The following is a 25576-nucleotide window of genomic DNA, read 5'->3' on the forward strand; positions in this document are numbered from 1 at the left end:
AGTGACGTATAGGCTCGGGCGTCCCTCCTTGGGCACCAGTTGGGCCAGTGCCGACGTGATGACGAAAAGAGGCGTCAGCCTGTCAGCTCTCGGGTCCTAGTTACGAGGGGCGGTGTCAATGCGGATACCACGGTACCACCATCGCGGGGCCAAGGCCTGTTGCTGATTGGCTCCCCGAAGAGCACTCACATACGGGGATGCAAGGGCGGTGCGGAGAGGGCGTCGAGTGGCCAGGTAGGTATCAGCCTCTTGGTGTGAAGCCCGACACCTCTGCCCTGCCCCCCTATCCCGCTCCCTAGGGATTATCTGCCACTGTCGCTGAAAGATTGCGTCATCTAAAGCCGAAAACCACCTTTGCAACCCTCCTCGGTTTTTGACCTGCCTGCCATGACGTCAGAGCGCTGTGGCGGTGGATGAGCTTTGAGGTAACCAGATCCTTGATCTGAGACCAGTCTTCTCACCGCGTTTGGATGGCCTGGGGTTCGGGGGCAGAGGTCATGGGGAGAAGTGGGGTGTGCACCTGGCCAGGTTCTGTTTGAGGGGTTGGAGCCTGGAGGTTCCAAGGCCAGAGCCTAGCAATCAGGAGGCTCACCTAGAACTGACCCGGAGTATCCCTTCTCCAGGCCTCAGTAGTTTCTGTAAAATGGGAATTTTTTCGTCTACTAGGACCTCATGGAGCCCAAAGGTACCAAGAGAAGGACTGAGAACACAGAGTTAGCAGAGCCTAGGAACAAACTCCCCCGCCCAGCACCCTCACTGCCCACAGAGCCTGCCCTCTACTCTGGGCCCTTTCCTTTCTACCGGCGCCCTTCCGAACTGGGCTGCTTCTCCCTGGATGCTCAGCGTCACTATCATGGAGATGCCCGAGCCCTGCGCTATTACAGCCCACCGCCCGCCAATGGTCCAGGCCCCAACTTTGACCTCAGAGACGGATACGCTGACCGATACCAGCCCCGGGATGAAGAGGTCCGAGAGGGGCTGGACCACCTGCTACGCTGGCTCCTGGAGCACAGAGGCCAACTGGAGGGGTGAGCTAAGCCTAGGACACAGAAGATGCATTAGGAGAGCCAAAGCTGGTGTGAAAACCGTCCTTTTAAGGAACTTAGTCTAGTCTTTGGGGGAGCCATCCAGAGCTAATGCTTGTATCAATCCTGCAGCTTCCAACTCCTTCCTTTCAGGGGTCCAGGCTGGCTGGCAGGGGCCATAGTGACATGGCGGGGGCACCTGACAAAACTGTTGACGACACCATATGAGCGGCAGGAGGGCTGGCAGCTGGCAGCCTCCCGGTTCCAGGGGACACTCTACCTGAGTGAAGTGGAGACTCCAGCTGCTCAGGCTCAGAGGCTTGCTCGCTCACCCCTCCACCGGGAGCTTATGTACATGGGCTACAAGTTTGAGCAGTACATGTGTGCAGGTGAGAGTTGCCCCTATTCTGTGGTCCCTCCCCTTTACCCAGAGATTGAGAGCTCCTCCCCTGCTGCTCCTTCTCTCCTTGTGCAGACAAACCTGGAGGCTCCCCAGACCCTTCTGGAGAGGTTAACACCAACGTGGCCTTCTGCTCTGTACTACGCAGCCGCCTGGGAAACCATCCCCTGCTCTTCTCCGGGGAGGTAGACTGCACAGACCCCCAGGCACCATCCACACAGCCCCCCAGCTGCTATGTGGAGCTCAAGACCTCCAAGGAGATGCACAGTCCTGGCCAGTGGAAGAGCTTCTACAGGTTCTGGGTGTGGGGATGGGCAGGGCGAGAGCCTAGAATTGACAGCTGGGAAAGAGGCTTAGGGAGGAAGATGAGGGCAGGATGGAGGGGCCCGGGCAGTGACCCCTGGCCTTTCCTGACAGACACAAGCTCCTGAAATGGTGGACTCAGTCATTTCTCCCTGGGGTCCCAAAAGTTGTCGCCGGCTTCCGTAACCCGGAGGGATTCATCAGTTCCCTCAAGAGCTTTCCTACCATGGAGATGTTTGAATATGTCAGGGTAAGGCAATGGCGTTTGCAGCTCCCACCTGTACTGTGTTCCCACTCACCCCGGCCCCCACTTCCAGACCATAGGTCCAGGTTCCAGGGCTGCAGTCTGCCCTGCCCTTCTCCCACCCGCACCCTCATTGCCAATCTTCTGCCTCCTCCTCTGCCCCCTCCAGAATGACCGTGACGGCTGGAATCCCTCCGTGTGCATGAACTTCTGTGCTGCCTTTCTTAGCTTTGCCCAGAGTACAGTTGTCCAGGATGACCCCAGGTGAGGTCTTTGGCTGTGTGTCCCCACTCTGGGTCTCAGCAGCTCAGCCTCTGCCCTCAACCTGTGCCTCCATCTGACCCCCCAGGCTCATCCACCTCTTCTCCTGGGAGCCTGGTGGCCCAGTCACCGTGTCTGTACACCGAGATGCACCCTATGCCTTCCTGCCCATGTGGTACGTGGAAGCCATGGCCCAGGACCTCTCATCATCCCCTGAGACACCCTCCCCCAAAGACTGATGCCTCCCAGGGGCTGGCCCCATCTCTATGTTATACAGATAATAAAAGCATATTTCTAAGTGGTTCTCCCTGCTGAGTCTTCTGGAAGAGCCAGCCCAGCCCAACCCCTCAAGCGCACATGGGTGGTTTGCTGTTTTATTGTTACATTTTTACACAGGGGTCAGTCCTCAGGCTGGTTCACTGGGTGTAGAGGCTGGCCGCAAAGACAATGTCGCGCCGTAACAGGGTAGCCGCCGTCTCCATCTTGGCGCCTAGCACCGGCTCACCTACCAGACGGGCAGCCCCCCGCAGTGAGCGGCACATCTCAGCCAGGCGCTGGATGCAGCGGACCACCAAGCCCTCAGGGGTCCCCGAGAGCCCTGCCAACTCAGAAAAAGGCTATGGAGAGAGCAGGATGAGGGCTGAATACTGGACGCCTGGGGCAGCCTCTCCCCAACCAGCTATCCTCAAAACCCCAAGCCCCAGATACTCACCATGCCCCGGGCCCACTCATATACAACTTCAACCAGCCCGAAATTCAGCTCCCCCACGAATTCCTCCACTGTCTGGTTCAGGCCACAGGCCACCTGGACCTCACCAATCCGCCTGGCCACAGCCCGGACACGCTCTACTCCCTGCAGATGGAAAAGGAAGGGTTATGGCCTGCCTTCATGCCATAGGACGAAGAAGGCCCAGATCCAGGAAGAAGCCATTTCTACTCTTAGGGGCACTTAACAACCTAACAGGTTAAATATAAACAGCAGGGCTGGGGGTGGGGGGTGGAGGCGAGAGGGTCACTTGGGGAAGACCTGGGGTGGTGAGGGGTATGAAGTCAGTATATGGACAGTAAGAATACTGAAGCCTGGGAGGGAGAGGGCTAGGGATCCCTCACCTGCTTAAGAGTACTCGGAAGCTGGTCCACAGGGTCCCCAGGGCTCTGGCAGACCAGGCCTGAGAGCAGGGCCGCAATCTCTTCGGGCCGCAGGGCACTCAGCGCGTTGTCAAACATGAGCTCAGTGAGGAGCAGCTCATGGCTGCTCATGGCACAAGCCACCCGCCCTGCCAGCTTCACAGTGCCCGCCTCGTCCACATAGCCCAGAGTTCGGAGCACCTGGAAGAAAGCGGGTGGGTGTTGGGGAGCCTGGTGCCTTCTCCCACGCTAGGCCCCCAGCCCCACTTCTTGCCCCTCCCACCTCCACTCGCTGGTGGTACTCCGGGAGCAGCAGCAGGGACTGATCCGACAGCAGGAAGCGCAGCCGCTCCATCTCCTTCTGTATCTGCACTCGCTCCCGCAGCTTCAGGTACTGCAGAGAGCCACCGGCAGGAGCCCCATAAACCTCCTAGGCAGGGGTGTACTGAGGACAAGGGCTGAGATGGGGGTGGGACAGTACTAGGGATCAGAGAGGAAAATCCCCCCACTCCTAGCTTGGGAACTACATCTGAGACCCTACCTGGGCAGGGAAACGGGGGCTGTGCACACACTGAGCCCCCAAGATCAGTTCCTCCAGCTTCCGGGCCCAGAGCCCGCCTTCCACCACCGACACATCCTTGAGCTGCAGGTCATTGACAGGGTCAAGGGTAGGGGGTCCGGCTGGGTGGGCCTGAGCCAGGCGCAGTAGTTCCTGGACAGCAGTGGTCACAGCTGGAAAGGGAGGATCCTTCCTGAGGAGGGAACAAGTCTTTAGACCTGGGATGAGAAGCTTCTCTCCCATAGGAGGACCCCTCTGCCTGCGGGAGTGGATGGAATGGGGGCTTATAACATATACCCTTCCCCTAATCTGTGGTTCCTCAGGCTGGGGGAGCCTCCCCCACCACACACATATCCCACCCCTACTACATGGCCCAGGAAAAGGGCCTTCCCAGCATTTCTGACTTGAATTTTGGTTGCTGCCTCCTGCTGAAGTCCTCCAAGATCTTCTCCCCATTCACCCGGAGCACCTTAGTGGTGATGGCAGCCACGTCTCCTGGCTGGAGCTTGGCCACAATATGGTCACAAGGCCCTACACAGGGAGAACGGGGAGGCCTCTCCCTGGATCCAGGCGTCCTGCTTGCACTGCTATCAAGATCCCAGGCACCTGCCTCCTCTTACCTTCGGGCAGGAACAGCTTGAATCCCACGAGGTCATCCGGGTAGGGCACGTCCGGGGCGGTCGGCCCTCTGTCCTGTGGGTCCTCAGTCGTGGGCTTGTCACACAAGACTAGGGCTGTGAATACTCTACTGGTGGAGTTCGAGGAGACCTGGGGAGGTGGAGAGGCCAGGATGGGGATGTAGGAGTGGACACATTAAAGGTGAGGACCACATGCCCACCCTCAGCTGGTTGATCCAGGCAGCACCCAGTTCCAAGAAACACCTGCAGACCCAACCAGTGGGGGTAAGGGTGGGGGACAACCAAATCAAGCATCAGGGACACATCTGGGGGCTGGAGGTAGGGACGGGCATGACAGGGTGGTGGTAGGAAGGGTAAAGAGGGCAAGATGGAAAAAAGGGCGAGACTAAAATGAGAGCACAGTAGGGACTGCGACCTTCCCCACCTACAGGAGGAAGACAGAGATGGGGCTCCTCCCTCCCTCTGGGGTCCAAATTCCTATCACCCTCACCTGCAGGATCACACCCAGTGCGTTGTGATGCTCCTGATTCTTCACAACCACCACCCTTCCTGCTGAGAGGGATTTCAGCCCATTCACAGATTCTATGATGCGTCTCTGAAGAGCAGGGACATGCATGGAAGTAAGAGAGGAGGCACCACAAGGGGCACTGGGCCAGGTTCAGGAGCACACCGTGAACATTCTTCTTTTCTCTCCCTGCCCTCCTCCAACACTCACACACACTTGCTCACCTGGATCTGGCTCCGGGTCTCTGTCAGTTCCTCCCCCCAGCTGTAATACTCAGGCAGGTCGACCAGTTGGCCAGACACGTTGGGCTCCTCCAAGGCCCCCAGCTTCTTGGTCAGTTCAGCCAGAGACTGTTCGTGGGCCTGAGGCGGGGCAGGGGTCAGTTATCAAACAAGAGTCTCCAGGCCCAGCCTGCCGCAGGCCTGAGTCACCCCCACTGGCCTCTAGATGCCCACCTCCTCCCAGCCTGACTTCTCTCGTCTGACCTCCTGCCCAGCATATTGGTCTCCCCAACCTGCCCACCTTGCTGTCCTTGCGAGATGGAAACTCAGAGAAGCTCCTCTTCATCATGTCCTCCACCCTGAGGGCATCCACCCGCAGCAGGTTGAGGATCATGGTGTACGTGAGGCGGAACTGGGACTGCAGCTGAGATGGCTTCCCCTGAGGCCAGGTCACAGGAAGGGCAGTGAGATCAGGGTGGGACCTGCTGCTTCCCAGTCACAACTTCCTCTAGATCAGCCGCTAGATCTGCTGGAACTAAATCTAGTTCCACTTTTGTAACCAGGAGCCCCTGCTCATCTGTAAAATGAGGGCATTGAACTAAATAAACAGACTCTTGAGAGCCCTATCTAGCTCCATATTCACAGTGGGGAAAAAACAATAGGAGATGGGATCCAATCCTATCTTTGAACTTGCACACTCCTAGCTTGGCTTCTCCTAAGCAAAAATAATAAAAACTGGAAGAAAGAAGGGGAAGAGGGCTGGAAGAGAGAGACTCCAGCGGCTCCCCCCAGAGCTGGGGCTCTGCCCGGCAGGCCTTGCACCACCCGCTCACCATCATCATGCGGTGCAGGTCTGCCATCTCAGGCACCCGGCCCTTGCAGAGCAGGATGACGGTGCCCGTGGGGTCCAGGCCCCTCCGCCCTGCCCGACCTGCCATTTGCACATACTCCCCAGGGAGCAGGTCCCGGAAGGTGGAGCCGTCGTGCTTGCGCATGGAGTCGAACACCACCGTTCGGGCAGGCATGTTCACACCCATGGCAAAGGTCTCCGTGGCAAACAAGACCTGGGAAGGAGGAGAAGAGAAAGGATCAGCAAAGGGGCCACACGTGCACACACACACCCAGCCCTGGCCAAGCCCACCTTACTTTGTAGCCAAGGCTAAGTAGGCACCAAGCATGGTACCAGGTCATTAACTCATGGGATCTCACTCAATGCTCAAGGCTAACCTAAGAGTAGCTGCTATTGTTACCCTCATCTTAGTTACGCAGCTGGCAATTTCCTTCCTTTTATCCCCATATCCGACTCCCAACCTCCTGCTGACAACCACTCCAATGAGTTTAACGAGTGTCTTTTAGTGAGAAGGTGTTCTTTGCATATCTTGTTTTGTGTCAGTGTATTATTATAATTTAGACAAAAATTGTTATTATTTGACTCATCCTGCTTCCTTCTTTTACTCCACACAGTGGTTTCAACATCCATCCATGTTCCTGTGGTTGAATCTAATCCCTTGCATCCAACTGTTGTGGAATACTCTGTGGGGTACACCCCCATTTTACCTGCCTATTCTCCCAGTGAAGGACACCGTGATACCACCAACGTCCCATGCCATGAACAAGATTATAGTGAATGAGGTAAGAGTACACGTTTCTTCAAGGACAAAAGTATAAATTTCTTCACAGTATATACCCAGAAATGGAATTGTAGGGTCAAACAGTGTGCTATCCTTGTTTTGCCTAAATAGTGCCAAGACGCACTCAAGACTGGCTATACCTACTCCCAATAAATGAAGATTCCTATAATCCTACATCTCTTTTGATACTTAGCATTAACCAGCTTCCTAAATTTTGCCAATCCAATAGCTGTAATGTCATATCTTATGAGTATTTTGATTGGCACTTCTGTGATTACTGATGACTTAGATGCTTGGCAGCTTCTTGGGCTTCTCTTTGGAAAACTATTTGTTCATATCTTATACATCTACATTTTAAGATGGGAGACACAAAGCTCAGAGAGATTAAGTAATTTCTGAAGGTCACACAGCCAAAAAATTGGTGGGCTTGGATCTCAAACCCAGGCAATATGGATCCAGGGCCCAAGCCCTTAACCACTGCACTGTCCTGCCCTCTGGGCAGCCCCTAAGGGAAAAACAAGTGCCCTGGGGAGTCCCTCTCCCGCCACCACGTGCACCTTGACCAGGCCACGGCTGAAGAGCATCTCCACGATCTCCTTGAGAATGGGCAGGATACCACTGTGGTGCACGCCCAGGCCACGGTGCAGAAGCTCTGTCATGTGCAGGACCTGCGGGGGGCCGAGGCCCGAGGTCAGCAAAGGGATCTTGGAGGGACAGCCTATCCCCACCAGTGTCTCATGCACCCCGCTCCCCACCTGGGGCAGCTGGCGGTCAGAGCCACGGAGGCGAGCGAGGCAGCGCTGCAGGAAGAGATGAATCTCACTCTTCTCTGAACTTGTGGTGAGGTCAAGGGAGGTAAGGCCTGAGGCCTGCTCATCACAGCGGCCCCGGGAGAAGGTGAACACCACCACGGGCAGCTGGGCACGGGTGCGGAGGGAGGCCAGGAGGGACATGTACACACCGCGGTCCTGGGGAAGGAGCAGAGGTTGAGTCCCTAAACCAGTGGGGGCTCAAGTAGGGGAGGTAAAGCTGTGTCAGGTCAGGGGATGCTCAGAGCATTGTTATTTGACTCATCCTGCTTCCTTCTTTTCCTCCACACAGTGGTTTCAACATCCATCCGTGTTCCTGTGGTTGAATCTAATCCCTTGCATCCAAATGCTGCTGAATACTCTGTGGGGTACGCCCCCCACATTTTACCTACTCATTCTTCCAGTGAAGGACACCATGATACCAACGTCCCACACCATGAACAAGATTATAGTGAATGAGGTAAGAGTACACATGTTTCTTCAAGAACAAAAGTGTAAATTTCTTCACAGTATATACCCAGGAATGGAATTGTAGGGTCAAAGAGTGTGTTATCCAAACCCCTGGGGGAAGAGGGAAAAAACCTGGGGGAGCAGAGATGGTGGCAGGTAATGAACCCTCCCAGTTCCCACCTGTGCAGGTCCCCCCTGATGCGTGGGCTGCTTGGCCCCAAAGGTCTGGGCATGTTTGCTCATTCTCTCCTTCTTGGCCTCCACAGCTGCATAGTACCTGGGACACAGGGAGAGGTGGTGATCACACCCAGCTAGGGTCCCAGCCCCACACTCTCCCCATCTCCGGGCTCACCCCTTTGTGTGGAAGGCTCCCCGGGAGTCCAGCAACAGGAAGAGCTCCCCCTGTGTCTTGGGGCTGTTCCCTGTGAAGAGGTAATGCTCCAGGGGAACCGGGCGGGTGACAGTGCTGATCACGTAGATCTGCCGACGCTTCAGTCGCCTGGGTGGGCAGCGGGGGCAGGTCAGGAGCTGGGCCGTGAGGCAGAAGCCGCAGCCCCCACCCCAACACACCCCCACCCCCACTTCACCCAGGCTTTTCCGGGAGCCAGACTGGAGGGCTGTCCCCCATCATCCCATCTTTCAGCATGCAAACTGATGTGGGCCCAAATAGGATTTCCAGGCTGCTCCAGGTCCCCAGATGCCTTCTCCTCCCCACCCCCCAGCCCAGCCATGTGCCTTGCTGTGGTGGTATTCACTGCCCCCAGTCCCCAGATGAGGAGTACTGGGTCCTCCAAGCCTCAGCCCAGGACACACATCTCACCCAATCCAGTCAGCAAACTCCAGGGCGTTGGGGACGGTCGCACTCAGCAGGATGATGGAGACATGGTCAGGGAGCATGATAAGCACCTCCTCCCACACGACCCCACGCTGGGTACCAAGAGGGAAGGCAGAGAAGTGGCACCATTTGGGGGCACAGAGGGCAGGAAGATCCACAGGGAGCACGGGCTAGGGGAGCTGCTGAATTATCACCACGGGAAGGCGCTGTGGGGGCTGGGAGCCCTGGCCCCTTACCTCGGCATCGTTGATATAGTGAACCTCATCGAAGATGACCCACTCCAGGTCCCGGATGACATCCGAGCCGCTGTACAGCATGGAGCTGGGGAGCAGAGGCCAAGGGCTGGCTCCACAGTGGCTCCTGCTCACCCCCTCCTTGGCCAGCATGTTCTCAGGAGCGGCCTCGACTTCCCAGGGACCCGCCCGACCAAACACCTACCCATGTGTGCTGCCCATCTCTCACCGGAGTATCTCTGTTGTCATGATGAGGCAGGAGGCCTCTGGGTGCAGCTGCACGTCCCCAGTGAGCAGCCCCACATCCCCAAACGTGTTTCGGAAGTCTCGGAACTTCTGGTTGCTTAGGGCCTTGATGGGCGAAGTGTAGATGGTGCTGGGGAGGGCATGATGCCAGTCAGGCCCTCCACACACAGCCTGGTGGACAGAGCCTCCCCTCTGCCCTGAGCGCCCCCACCCAGCACCATGACCAGAGCTCAAGTGCCTCCCTGTTCTTCACCCAAACTGCCCTCACATTCTCCTTCACGATACAACCCCTTAATAAATCTGTCCTTTCTCCCTACCCACACCTTCTTGTCTCTCTCTGGGCCCCTGTCGCAGTCTCTCTCCTGAAACTCTCATTCTGAGATCAAGGCAAGGAAGAGAGGAGATTAAGAAAGGGTGCAAGAGGAAACAGGGCTGGCTGGCAATGGGGAGGGTGGGGAGGGGGCCTGTACCGTGTCATGTGTTTCTGGGCTAGAGCGATGGCGTATTCAGCCACAACTGTCTTCCCTGCGGATGTGTGAGCTGCGACAAAGACAGAGTCATGCCGTTCCAAGTGCAGGATGGCCTGTTTCTGAAACACATCTGGCTCGAACGCCCACTGTGGGAGAGAGAGATGGATGGGGGCTGAGGTGAGGAGAGGGGCCTTCCTACCTCCCACTCATGGGGCATGCAGGGTCGTGACGAAAAGAGAGTGAGGAAGGGATGGGACTGAGGTCCAGGACTGGCCTGGAAGGTGTCTGGCCTCTGGTGGAGAGAAGAGACAAGCACTAGGCTGCAAGGCAGGACCAAGGTCCAGCCCACCAGGAGGCGGAGGAGCATGTAAGGACTGGGGCAACCCTACCTGGAAGGCTGGCTGGGGAATGAGGCGGTAGAAGTCCCCAACAGGGGAGGTGACGTCCACAGGAATGGCCCACTGTTCCTGAGGTTCCGGTGGTTTAGGGGTTTCTGGGGTGGATTCAGCTGTGGATGCTTCCTAGAAAAGCCAGAGGTGGAAGTGATAGAGACACAGCCAGAGAGCTCTCCATTACCACTCCTCCCAAAAAGTATTCCATTTTTCTCCTGCAACTTGCCCAAGCCAGCCCACCTTCCCCAAAGCAAAGGCCCTCTGTGCCTGATTCCACCTCCCAGAACCACGAACCTTCAAGACTAGATCCTCCAAGCTGCTTGCTCTGGCCAGGGAAGAAATGCAGGGAGATGCAGAGGCAGTGTCCCTTCTGGGAGCTCCTAGCTGTCCCACCACCTCATTCTCATCCTCATCACCCCCACCCAAATCTAGGGGCTCCAGCAGACGGCTGAGGCTGAGCAACCCAAGAGCTGGAGCAGGCTGATCTGAGGACCAAGGCAAAAAAGGAGACCTGGTCATTTCCATCTCCATTCCATCAGAGAAGGGCACCACTGCTCCTATGCCCCCATCTCAAAACTGAAACTCACTCTTTGGTGCAAAGTCCACACCTTTCTTGAAGCCAGGTGGAATCGTAAGAAGATCTGGAGGACAGGGAGACAGGGACAGGATCAGAGCCACTGCACGATGTTATAATAGTTGCATACTGCATGAACCTAAAGGATGTTGCGTGTGGCACAGATGTTGTAGGCTACATTTTATATATCATCACATATCAAATATGGAATAATATATAAAATATTGTTATGTTTGTTATAACAACCTTCTAACAGAAGACAATGAAGGTTGTTACAGAAGGTGTACTTTTTCCTAATTTGCTCAAAGGCATGGCAGGGCTAGCAGCAGCCTGGTGAGGGGCCTGGGTCCCTCTTCCTCAAGGCCTGGCCTCATAGCCCTGCCTCTCAAGGGTCCATCCTGGCACCCCCTCACCTTTCTCAAAGTCTATCTCCTCCTCAGCCTCCTCGCAAGTGCTCAGATCTGTCATGGTAGGCTCATCCATCCCACCTGGAGAGAGGTAGGACAAATAGGGATTCTTAGGGTGAGAGGGAATGGGTGGGGAAACCCTTCCCTGGGGACTAAAGGCCCCCTCTCCTACTCTCCCATCTTTGTAAGAGTCACCTGGCCAGAAGGGGTACTGCATTGGATTCCCCCACAGGGCCTGGGAGGGGGACCCTGGGGGCCGGCGAAGAGACAAGGAAGTCATGGCCGATAGGTTTGTGTTCTCCAGCAGGACCTGAGGCAAGAGACCAGAGCCCCAGTGAAGCTGAACTTGCCTCTGATGCCCCCCTGCGCACACACACACACACACACACACATACACACACACACCCCGCTGACAGACACACACACTTCTCCCAACTCTGCTTCTCATGGACTCTGATTACCTCCTTGTAGCCCAGTATCTGGCCAGTGGTTGGATGTCTTTGTGCCTGTAGGTCGGAAGGGACTGGGGCCCCCAGGGCAACCAGGAGAGACCAAGGATCCGTCTTCCTTTGCCATCTCCTGGAGACAAGGAAAGTAATTTTCGGGTCTTCTTTCTTCCCTGTCCCAGCTTCCTTCAGGAACCCATCTCCCTAATTCTGGCCCTCCATTCCCCTCACCAGGCTGAGTGTTCCACGCCATGCAGAGGCAGCCAGGCTGGGGATGACAGAAACAACTGTTCTGCTTCTTGCTGCAGATCTGGGGCACAGGGAGGGAGCCCGTGGGGAAGCTGGAACAAGGGCAAGATGAGAGGTGTTAAGTAAAGACAAGGGGTGAGAAAACAGAGCAAAAGAGAAAATGATGGGAATCATATTTAGATCATCATACTTAGGATGAGGAGGCTGAAGTAGTATTTTCCAAAGTTTAGGATTTTGGATTTCAGAACCTTTGGGGCTGGTCCTGAGTATTTGCATTTAAAAAAAAACTCCCCAGGAATCATGAGGCATGCTGAAATTTAAACACCACTAGTCTTAGAAAAAGGGGACCCATACTTCAAGATGAACCGAACCAAGAACTCAAAGGCTAGCATCCCAACCACCCACAAGTGTCCTGGTCCTTGGGGAAAAAAGAAAGGAACTCGGAGGAAAGAAGACACAATTGAAGAGCAGCTCTCAAAGCTAAGGTCTCCCCCGTGCTCTGTGCTCTGTCCTCACATGGGATCTGACCCAGGGCAGGTCCACCGGGCTGGGGTCTGTCCAGCACCTCTTGGACCGGGATGACAGGTGTCCAGGGACAGGAGAGCGAGGTCAGGCCAGATCTTACTGTGAGGAGGGTGGAGGGGACTCATTGCGGAGCCAAAGGTTAGGGTCATAAGTCACTCACTGTACTCTCCGGAGCCCCAGGCACGTTCAGTAGCTCCCAGCGCCCCGTGCATCCCAGCTCCACGGCCCGAAGAGGCAGGTCCAGAGGACCTGGGGAAGGTAGCACTACGGGGAGAGGACAGAAGTCAGAGGTCAAGGGTCATTCCCTATCTACTTCTCCTTTCCACCCTCTCTCTCTCACCGAGTCGCTCTGTCTCCATCATCCCGCAGCCACGACAGCTGCCGGGCAGCCCGGAAGTGCAGCGAGGAGCCAAGGGGTAAGCCCGCCCCGGGATGGGCGGAAGTAGAGGCGACTTCCGTCATACCCTCCACCGGAGTCGTGGACGAGGGTTACTGAAGAGCAGACCCCGCGTGGTGGAAGGCCGGGCGGAAGTGTGTGCGTCTCCGCCGCCTTGGTTACCGCGTTCTCCGCCCTCCGCTACGTCATCGCTCTGAGCCCGCTATCCGCGGCCGGCGCGGGCGCCGCCCGAGACCGTGGGGCCTCAGTTCCAGCCCCACCCCAGGTAAGGCCCTCTTTTCCTCACCTTTCGCCCCCGTTTTTCTGGCCTTTCCTCTCTTCTTCCCTCTTTCGTTGCTCTGAGAGCGCCCCGTGGATTCCACCGCCTCCTCTGCCGTTAGTACCCAGTGGTTACGCTACTGACCCCGGCGGGGGCGCGGGGAGGGTCGAGTGCCATCGTCATGGCGACGGAAGAGCTGTTTCTCCCTCCCAGGATCACGTGGTAGTCCAAGGCGCTGGTGTTCAGGATCCCTGGAGAGAGAAGGGAATGCTGGTTGATCACGAAAAGAGGGGGCTTGGACGGCAGCCGGGTTTAAGCAAGGGATAGGGAGAGGCCAAAGGCAGTAGTAGACGGGCCTGGAGGAGTGGGGCTAGAGGTGATGTGGATGGCTTATGAATTCTGGGCGTGATGGTGGAGAAAGATGTTTTGGGCCCTGCCCCTAAACCAGGAGCCACCATGTTGGTGATACCCCCCGGACTGAGCGAGGAGGAGGAGGCTCTGCAGAAGAAATTCAACAAACTCAAGAAAAAGGTGAGAGAGTGTGTGTGGGCATGTCCCAGCCTGTCAGCCTCTGCACTCTCAGAACACCTGAGGTGAGTGTGAAGGGGTGGGGAGGTTCTTCCAGCTCATTCCTGGAGACAGCACTTCACAGGGTAGTTCCAAGAGGTAGGCTTTCCCAAATCTTGGTGTTCTTTCTTCTCTATGCACTCTGCCATGGAGTTGTTTTTCTTTCCTATGATTTTTGGTACTTCTGAAGACCTGATGTTCTCCAAGCTTGTTTTTTTTTAGTATTCAGTACTTTAGTGGTACCCTTCATATGCCTGAAATTGAAGCTATCATTTTCCTCTGTATTCTAATCTTATTCCTTTTCTTGATCTTCCAGATAGAACTGACTACTGTCAAGTCCCCCATGTGTTTGGCCTCAAAATGTCACCTCTCACCTCACCTGTATTTGCATAGCCAAACATTTGCTGAGTCTTCTTGACTCTTCTGTGGAAATAATGTCTCCCATTTATTTTTTCCTGTATATTCTTCAGATTGTGTATTTACTAACACTCACCTGGACTGTCATAATGTTTTCTTACCAAGTTTCTTAGTGGTTTTTGTTTGCTTATTTGTTTGTTGGAAAAGGCTTTTTCACTCCTACAAAAGTGATTCATTGAAAACACAAAACTCTCCCTCCTACCAAAATGATCCGTTGGAAACACAAAACTCTGTTCCCCTTTTCTCAAAATCAGTAAATGACTTCACATTGTTTGTAGAAAAAAAAGCCCCAGATCTTAACTTGGCATTCCTTTCTGGCCAAAAAGAACTACTCACTAGTCCCAAAACATGCGTCCCAAGGCCACCTTATCTCTGCATCTTTGCTACGCTCTTCCTTTGTCTGAAATACCCTTTTCCTCTATGTCCATGTTATGCAGATTCTACCCAGGGCCCAGTTTAATAGCCATTTGGCATCAGGAAATTTTACTCACTCTTTGCTGCAAATGATTGGTACCTGTTAGGAGGATTCCTGGCAATTCAATCTAGTCATGTTGTTTCTCAGACTGTAGGTTCTTGTAGGGAGGGACCATGTCTTATGTACCTGTTTAGCCCTGTTACAAAGTCACAGCAGATCTTCCTTATACATACAGAGAATGGATGGATGAACAAAGCCTCCAAAAAGGATACCTAGCCTTATGCTTACTTGCAGCTTATCTTCTGAAATGCCCATATATGATCAAACTCCTCTCCAGCTTCAAAAATGTGAAACTCTGTTAAGCCTCTGGGTGCCATGGTTTCTATAGATTAGGTGTTGCTGGCGTTATAGATAATCTGGGGAACCATATGTGAGAGGCAAGGCTGCCTCAATGCACCACTTCAGGAGCCACCATGTGCATTGTCTTCTCCAAGGAGGGTGACCCCTGTAATGGTGCACCCAGCGGCCTCTGGAGAGGACCTGGCCAGATACTGGCCCTCAGTAACCCTTCTCTTCTCACTTCACTCCCAGAAAAAGGCATTGCTGGCTCTGAAAAAACAAAGCAGCAGCAGCACAGCTACCCAAGGCGGTGTCAAACGCTGTGAGTGACTGGAGAAATGGGGATGAACTGGAGGTGGGCAGCAGGGAGGTGACCTCTGTCACACCTGGCCAATGTGATGCCTCCTTCCCTGCCACTCCAGCACTGTCGGAGCAGCCTGTGGTGGACACAGCCACAGCAACAGAGCAGGCAAAACAGCTGGTGAAGTCAGGAGCCATCAGTGCCATCAAGGCTGAGACCAAGAACTCTGGCTTCAAACGTTCTCGAACCTTAGAGGGGAAGTTAAAGGTGAGCACAAGCCTAAGTGTTGTTCAGGGAACCCTCGAATTCAGAGGGCATCCCTCCAAGTTGTAATGGAGGTAGATTTAGGGGGAAGGTAATGCTTACTCCATCAGTGGCAGGTTGGTATACCATTCAGTGATTCAGTTTCTTATCTATAAAAGGAAGAAACTGGATGACTCTTAGATTCCCCTTCGTTTTATACATTATATGCTCTGATCCACAATGGGTGGACAGTAACCCTTGGAATTTGTTGCTCTGAGGGGTTGAATAGGCTGAAAATACCATTGGGTTCAGAAAAGGTTCAGATGAACTAAATACTTTAGATGTATATTGGGTTATTTAGAAAGCTATCACTTAAAAAAGAAAAGTGTACCAGGTTAAAAAAAAAAAAACAAAATAAAACAGGAAACCAAAAAGGGTGAGGGAGGGAAAAGGAGCTCCTTTGTCCCACAGTTAGGCAGTCTCTGGCTCCCACACTGAGGTAAGTCTTTACCACCTCTCCAGGACCCTGAGAAGGGCCCAGTCCCTACTTTTCAGCCATTCCAGAGGAGCATATCTGCCGATGATGATCTGCAAGAGGTAATACTTCCTGAATCTCTGTCCTTCGGGGCTGGGGGTTGAGGAAGATAAGAGGCCCACACATTCTGGACCGCATCCAGCAACCAGAAATCATCTTAACTGTTGTTGATCTCTTTTTCAGTCATCCCGACGTCCCCAGAGGAAATCTCTGTATGAGAGGTTAGAGACAGAGAGAGAACTGCATCCCACTTGGCTGGAGGAGCAAGAAGGATTGATTGCCTGGGTCCTTGGGAGGGATGGGACCTCCCTGGAGTGAAGAGAACAGGGGCTGCAGTGGGGAGGTGTTGAGTCTCCAGAGGGTCTGGGAGGAGGAGGTGAAAACTCCCTTCATCCTTACTTTCTGCTTCTCCCCAGTTTTGTGTCTTCCAGTGACCGGCTTCGGGAACTGGGGCCTGATGGGGAAGAAGCAGAGGGCCTAGGGGCTGGGGATGGCCCCCCACGAAGCTTCGACTGGGGCTATGAAGAACATGGCAGCACCCGCTCTTCAGCTTCCCCTCCCCGAAGCCACAGCCGGGACCGCAGTCATGAGCGGAACCGGGACCGAGACAGAGAGCGGGAGCGGGATCGAGAGCAGGAGCGGGATCGAGACCGAGAGAGGGACCGAGACCGAGAGCGGGACAGGGACAGGGAGCGAGACCGAGAGGGCCCTTTCCGCAGTGAGTGATCTTAACTGGTGGGGAAGGTGACCTTAGCTAGAATTTAGATGGGTCCTGCTTGAGGGGGACTTACAGGGAGAGTGAGACGGGTTATATCTTCTGACCGATTCCTAATCCTGTAGGGTCGGACTCATTCCCTGAACGCCGGGCCCCTCGAAAGGGGAATACTCTCTATGTGTATGGAGAAGACATGACACCCACCCTCCTCCGTGGGGCCTTCTCCCCCTTTGGAAACATCATTGACCTCTCCATGGACCCCCCCAGAAAGTAAGGAAGACAGTGGGGCAAGATGACAAGTCCTGGGAGAACCTTGGGTTGTGAAGCCTGGGGGAGGAAACCAGCCCATCACCAGCAGCCTGTGAGCACTGGGTTTGGTTGGGTTCAGAAGAGCCCATGAGCCCGCTACTGACCCTGTTTTTTCTCATCCCAGCTGTGCCTTTGTCACCTATGAAAAGATGGAGTCAGCAGATCAGGCCATAGCTGAGGTGGGAATTTCCCAGATCTCTTCTTCCCATCCCTCCTGCCATCTTCCTGTTTTCTCCTTGAAATACTTGGAGCCAGGAGGAAATTGGTTCCTTGTGACAGAGGAAGTCCCTCTCTATTCGTGCAGGAAATCTTGTGTTCTCAGGTCCCACTGAGTCTGCTTGTAAGATGGCAACCCCTGGAAATCCTCCTTTGGTTTGTCCATAATGTTTTCCCCCATCTTCACCCCCTCCCCTCTCCTGTCCCAGCTCAATGGAACCCAGGTGGAATCTGTACAGCTCAAAGTCAGCATTGCCCGCAAACAACCCATGTTGGATGCCGCCACTGGCAAGTCTGTCTGGGGCTCCCTCGGTAAGAACAGGGTTCTTCCTTCCTCATCATGTCCCCTGTGGCTCACCCTGTTTCCATTCTCCTGCATGTTTCTGGATTTCCTGCAGGTGCTAGAGATCTGGCTTTGTGTGGAGGCAGTAGAAATGGGGAGGGGAATTGTCAAGCCCTCTGTCAGTTAGAGCCAGGAGAAAAATGAAGGAAAAGGGTTGAAGACACCTCCCAAGGCAATAGCTGGAAGCGGGGAGGAGGTGGGAGCTAGATCAGGCTGGTAAGAAAGATGAGCACCTCACATGGTCTTGTTCATTTTGAGGTGGAGTAGAGTGGTTTTATAAGCATTTGTAGGTGGGGTTCTGGACCTTGGCTGTGAGGGAGGGATGAAAACCTAAATTAGAGTTGTCTGTGTCACAGGGCTGCTGCAAAACAGTATCATTAGGGGAAACTGATTCTGGAGGAAAATACGATGCAGGTCTGGCGTGAGGAAGATACATTAGGACAGGGAATACGTTAGGACATAGGGCAGTACCCCTCGTGTCCCCAACACTCCTGACACATTAGCAGAAGTTGAGGATGCAGCAAGAAGACAGGAGGGGTCGGGGCCAGGAGCAGCACCAGAGGGGCTGGAGCCACAGAATAAGGCAGGGTCGTCGGCGTCGAGGTACAGAGATCAGAGAGAATTGGGGGGAGGGGGTCACTCTAGCCCCAGAGTAACGGGGATAGAATCTTTAGAAATGGGGTGAAGAGGGAACATGTTGCGGGAAGAAGAAAAGAGGAAGGGAAAGAAGCAGCTAGAGACTTGAGGGAGAATGCTCAAGAGTCAAAGCTGCAACCAAATGAGTTCCCCCAGTAGGACTAGTAGCAGTTCTCCGTGTGAAGTAATCCAACAGGTCCTTTTTCATTGCAAATAGATTTTTGTGGGAAAAGAATGGGCAGAAATAGGGGTTCAGAGCAAGAGTGGTCCTCCAGACAAAAGGAAGGAACCATAATTGACGAGCATATCAACAAAGGGTCACAGAGATTTTCTCATTTTTAATTCTGACATATTCACTAAAAGTAATGGGTTAACATCATTCACATATCTCATAAATAGTAACATTTCAGGTTTTTCAAAGAACAAAACATCACAGTGTTCACATGTGCCACAGAAACAGCTGACACTCCTGGCTCTGGTGAGAGACGGTTGGCGGCCACTGGCCTGAGGGGCCAAGGGGAAGCACCCAGGCCTGGCTGCCAGAGGGCAGCACGGGAGCCAGGCTTCTGGGGGCCAGAGGCAGGGAGGGAGGTAGCCAGGCTCTGGGCCTCCCGTCTGTCAGATGCTCTCCTTCAGGCCTTGACCATCCCTCTCCTCCCTCCCTAGCTGTCCAGAATAGCCCTAAGGGTTGCCACCGGGACAAGAGGACCCAGATTGTCTACAGTGACGATGTCTACAAGGAAAATCTTGTGGATGGCTTCTAGGGAGCGGAGCTGGAGTCCTTGTGCCTCATGTGTCCCCATTGCTGGTCTCAGTAAAACACTGAGGTGGAAGCTCACACATCTCCTCAACCTCTGGTTTTTCAGCACTTGGTATTGGGGTTAAGCCTTTAAAAACGGCTGTCAGATCTGATCTCTGGTAACAACTTGGCCAGTGCACATGCCCCACTCCCCTTACCCCAAAAGGATCTTGAACACAAGTATTGTTAGAGTTGCTTTAATTAGATCTCATTCCCCTTATAGAAAACCCAGATCCTCGTCTTTGAGTTTCTCCTTGAGCCAGGGCAGCACTTCAAAGAGGTTGATGTAGAAGTCTCGAGCATGAGCAGGTACCATTTGTTGCCGCCTTTGGTTTTTGCAGACATCCACTACACCCCAGCTGATCACACCAACCTGGGGGAGGGGAAGGTGCCATGGATGCATTGGTAGAGTTCTTTCATAATCCCAGGAAGCGTGGCTCCTCCCAGTTGCCTCAGAGCTGACCTAAAGGAATTAGACTAGGGAAGCAGCTTAATCCTGTCCTGTCTGTCACACAAACATGGATACATGACTCCTAAGCAGGCCAGTCCAAGGAATAGTCTTAAGGTGAGGCAGGCACTGCTTTCCCCCTTTATCAGCTGCATGCCTTAAGCCACCCTGTTGTGGGGCCCATGCTGACCACTTGGCTTCCCACCATAGGTGGGGGAACACTCACTTGAATGAAGCGGCTCCTCTTGTGAATAATCAGGGGGCCACCAGAATCACCTGCAGGAGAGGGGAAGTTGTAGAGAAAAGGACTCTTGGGCCTCAGGAACTTGCAGCACAATCAAGGAGCTTTTTGTCACCTTTGCAAGTGTTGGCATCAGAGTAGGGTATCACTCCTCCAGTGCAAAGGAACCTGGGAGTGACCACCTCAGAGATGTCCTTGACTTTGTCATAGCCTGGTGCCTTTAGAGCATCTCTCTCACAGCTGGCTCTCTATAGGCAAGGTGGGAAGGTGGAGAAAGGGGCAATGAACAAGGCTGGGCTTAGAAAGGACTGGGGCCTGGAGAACCTCCTTAGGATCCCACACTCCTCACCTTATCCCCGTTCTTGATGTAAACTTCCTTCCTAGCCAGCACCTTGTTCTCCGCCTTAGAAAACTCTTCACTCACAAACAGAGCTTTGACATCCTTCTCAGGGAGCAACTCTTCCTCTGGACAAGCAGGCAGACTGGGTCACTCCTGGCCCTCCTTCCCCTGCTGTCTCCCCATTGCTCTCATGCCCCAAGCCCTCCTAGCTGGGCTGTCCGTCATCTCCTGCTGCAGCCCTCTCATGTCCCACTTATCTCAGAATCTCGTCCTAGTTCCCCACTCCCTGCGAGTGTCTTACTCTGTTGCCGGCAGGTGGTTGACCGAGGAAGCCGCAGAGCTCGAGTTGTTCCCTCGGTGCAGGGGAGACAGATGGGCCTGTTAAGGAGAGATGGGGAAACTAATGGGGTTGCCTGCACTGGGGCCCCAATCCTCCAGCTCCTTTCCCCAGCCTTTTCTCCTTCCGGGTCCAGATGCTTTCACCTGAGAGTCTGGTCATATGTCAGCTTCTTCTTGAGCTTGATCAGAGCCACATCATAGTCATAAAATTCAGGAATTCCTTTTTCCTTTTTCCCATTGATGTTGTATTTGGGGTGAAATAGGACGTCATCTATCTCTAAGTCCTGTTTCTTCCCTCCTGAGATAGGGAGAGAATATCTTTATCTCGGGAGCTACATCCTCAGGGCAGCCTTCTGCCTCTGGCCCCATCTTATCCCCTAACTGCAGGTCTTCCTCATCCCTGGCTGATCCAGGGTGCAAGGAAGGGGGCTGCATGGAGGGTAGGTGGAGTGAGATCTTGAGGGAGTGGGAAGTGTTGCCTGAAGGCATGGCTGGGGCTCAGGATCCATTCATTCTATCCTTACCCAAGTTGACCTTGATTGAGTGTTTCTGGTCCTCCACAGTGAAACAGTGTGCTGCTGTCAGCACAAAGTACGGAGACACCACGGCCCCCATGCAGGTCTCATGTCCCTTCAGAGGGCGCTGGGAACACAATGGCAGAGGGCTAAAGCTCACCTTCCACAAACACCACAATCTAGTATGAACATTTGGCTCAACCCGTTTCACCCAGGCCTCACCTCCCCCAAGTCCCCAATACTAGGATGCTATGCTTACAGTGACTGAGATCTTGGCCTGCCATGGTTGCTTGTGGGCCTCAGTCCCTTTTCTGTGCTCCCAAACCATGCCACAGAGACCCAGAGACTCGCTTTCATCTGACAGGAGAGGAGAATGTGTTGAAAGCTGGGGACACTTCATTCCCAAATGGCAGAAGCCTTTTGGGAAAGGACACCCTCGTGTCTTGGGGAGCAGAGGCCCATTACAGGGGAAGGAAATACAAGGATACTTGTCAGGAGGCAAAGAACCACTTAGTTTAGTGAAAAGAACTTGAAACTAAGAGATCAGGGGCCTGGCTGTGTCCTTTGACCTCTCTTGGCCTCAGCTTCCACCTCTGTAAAATGAGAGACTTGAGAAAGATCTCTGAAGTTGTTGAGAGCTCTGATTCTAAGATCAAGAAGTGGGACAGTGCCAGAAAACAAAAATAGTGACACCAAGGTAGGGAAGGAGAAATGAGAAAGACCTCCTAGACTTCTAGGGCCTTGGGGCTGGAGGAGGAATGAGTGACTTCAGAGGACCTGGGAAGAGTTCAGTATCTTCCTACCAATCATTTGGTAGAAAACATCCTCCAGGTGTTCCATGTCCTTGACTTTGAACACATGTTGCTCTTTATCCTTCTTGGAAGCCAAAGCATTAATGTTCGCTTGGTCCACCAAAGGTCCAATCCCAAATACATAGACATCTGTAGGAGCAAGAGGGAGAGTGAAGGTCCAGGCCCTGGGGGACAGCAGCTGAGAAAGTGGGATGCTGGGTTCTGGGTTAGGTCACGCACCCAGGTAATCCTCTCTTGGGTTTTTGCGGTCTCTGCCAATGTCCAGCAAGCTCCGGATCTCACCAATGACAGAGACTGGGTCCCCACCCATGTTGTGCAAGCCTGTGGAAGAGATGGGGACCAGGGTTGTAGAAGGCAAGGAAGGAAGAAGAAGGTCAAGGGAGACATACTGGCGAGGCAGTGACACACATGGCTGGGTGAGTGAATTGAGCAGGGGATAGAAGTGATAGATCACAGAGAGCTCCATGTTACTGGAGAACTCAACAGTCAGCTATGTGTAGCATTTGGGGCCCCAGTCGTGAGTCCAGTGTTACATGTGGGCTTTAAGGGCCACATGCTGGAGTCAGGGTGGGGAGTATGGGACAAGAGAGAGGTCCCTTCTGACCATCAGTCATGAGAATGATGACATGACGGGTGTAGTTCCAGCCTTCGGGGGGTTTATCCCCTATCCAGTTCATCATGCTGTAGACTGTCTGGAGGGCCTTCTTGGTGTTGGTCCCTGTCTTCAACTTGTGGTCTGGGGAGAGGGAAGAGGTCACCATCTCACCTGGTCTTCCAAGCCATCCTTGATCCCACACTTTTCCATTTTGAGTTAACTGTCAACCCATTGACTTCCCTTTTACCACAAAGTGGTCCACCCAGCCCCCAACAGTTAACCCATTAACCTCCATCCTCCAATGACTCTGCCATCTTCCCTTTTACTAAAAGTGGTCCTCTCTGCCCCCTCTCCCCACAACACCCCTGACCCTCCTGACCTCTCTGACCCCCAAACGAACCTCCTGTCATCATCTTCCCTAATTTCTGACCTTCATAACTGATTTGGTTGATCTTGTCCGTGACCCAGGCTGCATCGCTGCTCTTTGCATCGGATACTCTGACCAAAATACTGGGTTCTGTGGCATATGTCACTAACCCATATTTTGGCTTCACTCCATAACTCGCCACCTGCATGGGGTTACGGGCATTAAAGTGAGAATGCTGTGGTTCGGAGAAGTTATTAACTTTGCTGGGACAAAGATTATAGAGCCAGAGGCTCAAGGGCTAACTAGTCACCCTGAGGTTCAAGGAAGAGTTTGTGGTAAAGGTCAAGAAACTGTTTCAAGTAGGAAAAGAAAGGAGAGGATTTGGAAATTTTCTAGGGCCCTGTGGGCACCAGGGAGCTAGCCCTGGAAAGCAGTGAGGTATGTTCAGTGTCACCAAGTTTAGGGGGCAGGGAACTCCACCTTCTCAATGAGGCTGGTGAGACACTTCTTAGCCCCTGTGAAGTTGCTGGCTCCAATGCTGTCTGATCCATCCAGCACAAGGTAGATGTTCATGGAACCTGAGGGGTCCAGGACAATCTTCCGCTTCTGTTGTTCTCCTGAGTGTCACCAGAGAGGCTCAGACTCCAGCATGTCCTGTCCTCCTGCCCCTTCTCCATCCTCCCCCAAATCCCAGCCCTGCCTCCCCTCTCTGCCTTCAAACCTGGGCTGTGTCCATCCTCGGCATCAGCTCCTTCTATGGTCTCTGTCAGGGAAGACAGGAAGGCTTCGGCCACCTCTTCGGGGGTATCGTACATAAAGGAGTCTGAGGAGCAGTCAAAAATCAGGTCACATGTTTGGGAGGGTCAGGGGCGCAGTGACTAGAGAAACAGGATGGTGGCTTTCCAGGGTGGGAAACTCGCAGAAATGAGAAAAGTTCTGTAGGGATGTTTGGAAGAAATGAGGAAGAAGCTGGGTTGAGGTAGGGGGAGAAGATAGTGCCCTGGCATGGGGACATTAGGATGGAGTGCAGCATCTGACCGGGGTCACGGTTCAAGGGTCACCTTGACAAGAAGGCTCCGTTCCACTCCAAGAGCCACCTTCCAGGCATGTTCGCTTTTGGGAACCACGTAGTGTGAGTCCCCGGCTGCAGTGGTAGGTGATGCTGTCTTCAAGGCGGTACTGGCTGCCCACCTTCCTTGTGCCAATGGGAATGCCCGGGTTGGGGCAGTACGCCGCTGCAGAGGCACAAGACATGGAGGTGAGAACCAAAGCCTGTGGCCAGAGGGCAAGGCAAAGAGCAAGAGTTTTGGTGGCAGTTCCTCAGGCAGGTGAGTCAATGGGGAAAGGGTAATGTGGCAGGAGGGAATCCTCACCTCCATCATCGCAGATCGCTGTTTGCCCATCCCACCGGCCAGTTGCTTGGCAGGTGCGATTGGCAGAGCCCCGGAGAGTGTAACCGTCGTAGCAATGGAAGGAGATCTCGTCACTCAAATTGTAGTAGGGGGCCCGGGGCCAGAACTCCCCATTCTCAAAGTCCTGTGGTCTTGGACAGCGAATTTCTTTGGGTAGGGAGACAAGTGGGAATCACTGAGAGGGAAGGACTGTCCTTTAGGGTATCCCTCCTGGTCTCAGGATCCTGTCACTGACAAATAGCACCTTCCTGGTCCCACAGGATCAGCATCTACCCCCCACCCCCTGCTCCACCGTCCTCATTTCTGAGTTTGTTTTTTAACTTCAAGGGCTGCCTGCTGTAGGGTAAGTGCTGGGTAAGTGTTAGCTCTCCTTCCTCCTCCCTCCTTCCCTCCCTGAACCTTAGAGCAGCTCCTACTCCTGCTCTTCCCAACTCTAACTAGAGACCCCCCAACTTCTGCTCAGCCTGCCTGGTCTCAACGCAGTACTAAACCGAGACCTGACCTTTGCCACCTGACCTGTTCTGTGTTCCTCCCCTGACCCACCCCCACCCTCACTGCCCTCTAACCTTTACACTCTGCCTTCTTGACAACCTGTCGGTCTCGGGTCTGTAGGGTACTCCAGGAGCCCCAGGATCTGCAGGAGCGAGTCTGCGTGGGGTAGGGGTAGAAGCCAGAGGGACACACATACTCCAGTGCCTGGCCCTCCTTGAGAAGTCGGAAAGAGCCACCTGTGATCTCCACCCCCCTCCAGAGAGCAGGGGCTTTGGGGCTGGGCCTCAGGCAATGGAGACGTGCTCACACCTAAAGAGAAAGGCTGATTAAGCCTGGCCCCAGGAGGCCGAGGCCGAGAGGGATGTTGGAGCAGCAGGAGAGGGGAGGCGACCCTCACTTACCTGCAGACAAGAGGCCCAGGACCACGGAAGCGGGCAGAAAGGGAAGTTGAGATTCCTCCCCATGGCCATGGAAAACAGGAGAGAAGCTGGCGATGGGGGGCAGGATGGCCTACTATCCCCTTATGCTGCGTGTCTGTGGCTTCGTGTCTAAGCAGAAACTCCAGCCCTGGGCCTGGTCACACGCCTTCTCCTTGGCTCCCACCAGTGCCCAGGCTTTTATGCAATCTGTGTCTGGCACCTGTGGCTCACTCGCCCCGCCCCCACACGCATCACTTTCCGGAAAGTCCAAGCGGGAGGGCCCCACTGAGCTTCCAGTCAAGTAAACAGAAACTGCACAAACCCCAACTTTTGATGCCCAAACTCCAGGACTCTCCCCCTCAACACCCCCTCTCTGCTGCCAGCTCCTCTCCAAGAAACCCAGACTGCCCTGTTAGGGACCAGAAATAAGGCCCCACACTCACTCCCCGGTGGGCTGTGTGTGATGGGGCAAAGTCCAGCGGCTGTTTATCTAGCAGGGTCTCTGACCTGCCCTCCTGTGATTCCTGGAATCATCTTGGTCCCTCCCTCCACAG

General features: G+C 54.0%; 4 protein-coding genes across 8 annotated transcripts; 2 read left to right on the plus strand and 2 right to left on the minus strand.

Moving 5' to 3' along the window:
• The first annotated feature begins 58 nt into the window (after positions 1-58).
• Positions 59-2531, plus strand: DXO (decapping exoribonuclease). 2 transcript variants are annotated; one of them, XM_037844781.1, is made up of 7 exons: positions 59-425; positions 667-1028; positions 1179-1414; positions 1501-1720; positions 1843-1978; positions 2142-2236; positions 2322-2531. In XM_037844781.1, exons 1-7 carry the CDS (start codon positions 414-416, stop codon positions 2470-2472), a joined length of 1212 nt encoding a protein of 403 aa, XP_037700709.1. In that variant the 5' UTR covers positions 59-413; the 3' UTR covers positions 2473-2531. The 2 variants fall into 2 exon arrangements, with proteins under 2 accessions (XP_037700709.1, XP_037700710.1); XM_037844782.1 differs by lacking the exon at positions 667-1028 and having other exon boundaries at positions 65-425.
• Positions 2532-2593: 62 nt separating this feature from the next.
• On the minus strand, positions 2594-13253 carry SKIV2L (Ski2 like RNA helicase). Of its 3 annotated transcripts, none has more exons than XM_037844779.1 (28): positions 13235-13253; positions 12712-12815; positions 12009-12118; positions 11793-11910; positions 11527-11641; positions 11338-11412; positions 10938-10991; positions 10645-10835; positions 10348-10479; positions 9959-10104; positions 9472-9618; positions 9246-9330; positions 8995-9101; positions 8527-8673; positions 8355-8451; positions 7671-7883; positions 7473-7583; positions 6118-6348; positions 5586-5723; positions 5288-5425; positions 5049-5153; positions 4541-4688; positions 4325-4451; positions 3903-4113; positions 3645-3755; positions 3344-3562; positions 2946-3086; positions 2594-2850 (listed from the first exon to the last, which is right to left on the minus strand). In XM_037844779.1, exons 5-28 carry the CDS (start codon positions 11609-11611, stop codon positions 2650-2652), a joined length of 3360 nt encoding a protein of 1119 aa, XP_037700707.1. In that variant the 5' UTR covers positions 11612-11641; positions 11793-11910; positions 12009-12118; positions 12712-12815; positions 13235-13253; the 3' UTR covers positions 2594-2649. The 3 variants fall into 3 exon arrangements, with proteins under 3 accessions (XP_037700707.1, XP_037700705.1, XP_037700706.1); XM_037844777.1 differs by lacking the exon at positions 13235-13253 and adding an exon at positions 12892-12968; XM_037844778.1 differs by lacking the exons at positions 2594-2850; positions 2946-3086; positions 13235-13253 and adding an exon at positions 12892-12972 and having other exon boundaries at positions 3645-3819.
• Positions 13034-19083, plus strand: NELFE (negative elongation factor complex member E). Of its 2 annotated transcripts, XM_037844784.1 has the most exons (11): positions 13034-13213; positions 13656-13738; positions 15198-15267; positions 15368-15513; positions 16012-16086; positions 16208-16245; positions 16441-16742; positions 16865-17009; positions 17173-17227; positions 17474-17576; positions 18910-19083. In XM_037844784.1, the coding sequence occupies exons 2-11, from the start codon at positions 13664-13666 to the stop codon at positions 19005-19007; spliced, it is 1107 nt and encodes a 368-aa protein (XP_037700712.1). In that variant the 5' UTR covers positions 13034-13213; positions 13656-13663; the 3' UTR covers positions 19008-19083. The 2 variants fall into 2 exon arrangements, with proteins under 2 accessions (XP_037700712.1, XP_037700711.1); XM_037844783.1 differs by lacking the exon at positions 13034-13213 and having other exon boundaries at positions 13259-13738.
• CFB (complement factor B) lies at positions 18562-25274 on the minus strand. Its single transcript, XM_037844692.1, is given in 20 exon segments — positions 18562-19415; positions 19717-19766; positions 19847-19979; positions 20081-20196; positions 20373-20449; positions 20555-20708; positions 20935-21052; positions 21185-21282; positions 21729-21866; positions 21957-22058; positions 22342-22473; positions 22763-22901; positions 23180-23316; positions 23421-23522; positions 23761-23934; positions 24073-24258; positions 24678-24855; positions 24857-24912; positions 25005-25090; positions 25243-25274. Coding segments are annotated over 20 exon segments (2364 nt in total). The 3' UTR covers positions 18562-19259.
• Between the last annotated feature and the right edge of the window lie 302 nt (positions 25275-25576).

Source organism: Choloepus didactylus, chromosome 7 (genome assembly GCF_015220235.1).
Source record: "Choloepus didactylus isolate mChoDid1 chromosome 7, mChoDid1.pri, whole genome shotgun sequence".
Lineage (NCBI taxonomy): Eukaryota > Metazoa > Chordata > Mammalia > Pilosa > Megalonychidae > Choloepus > Choloepus didactylus.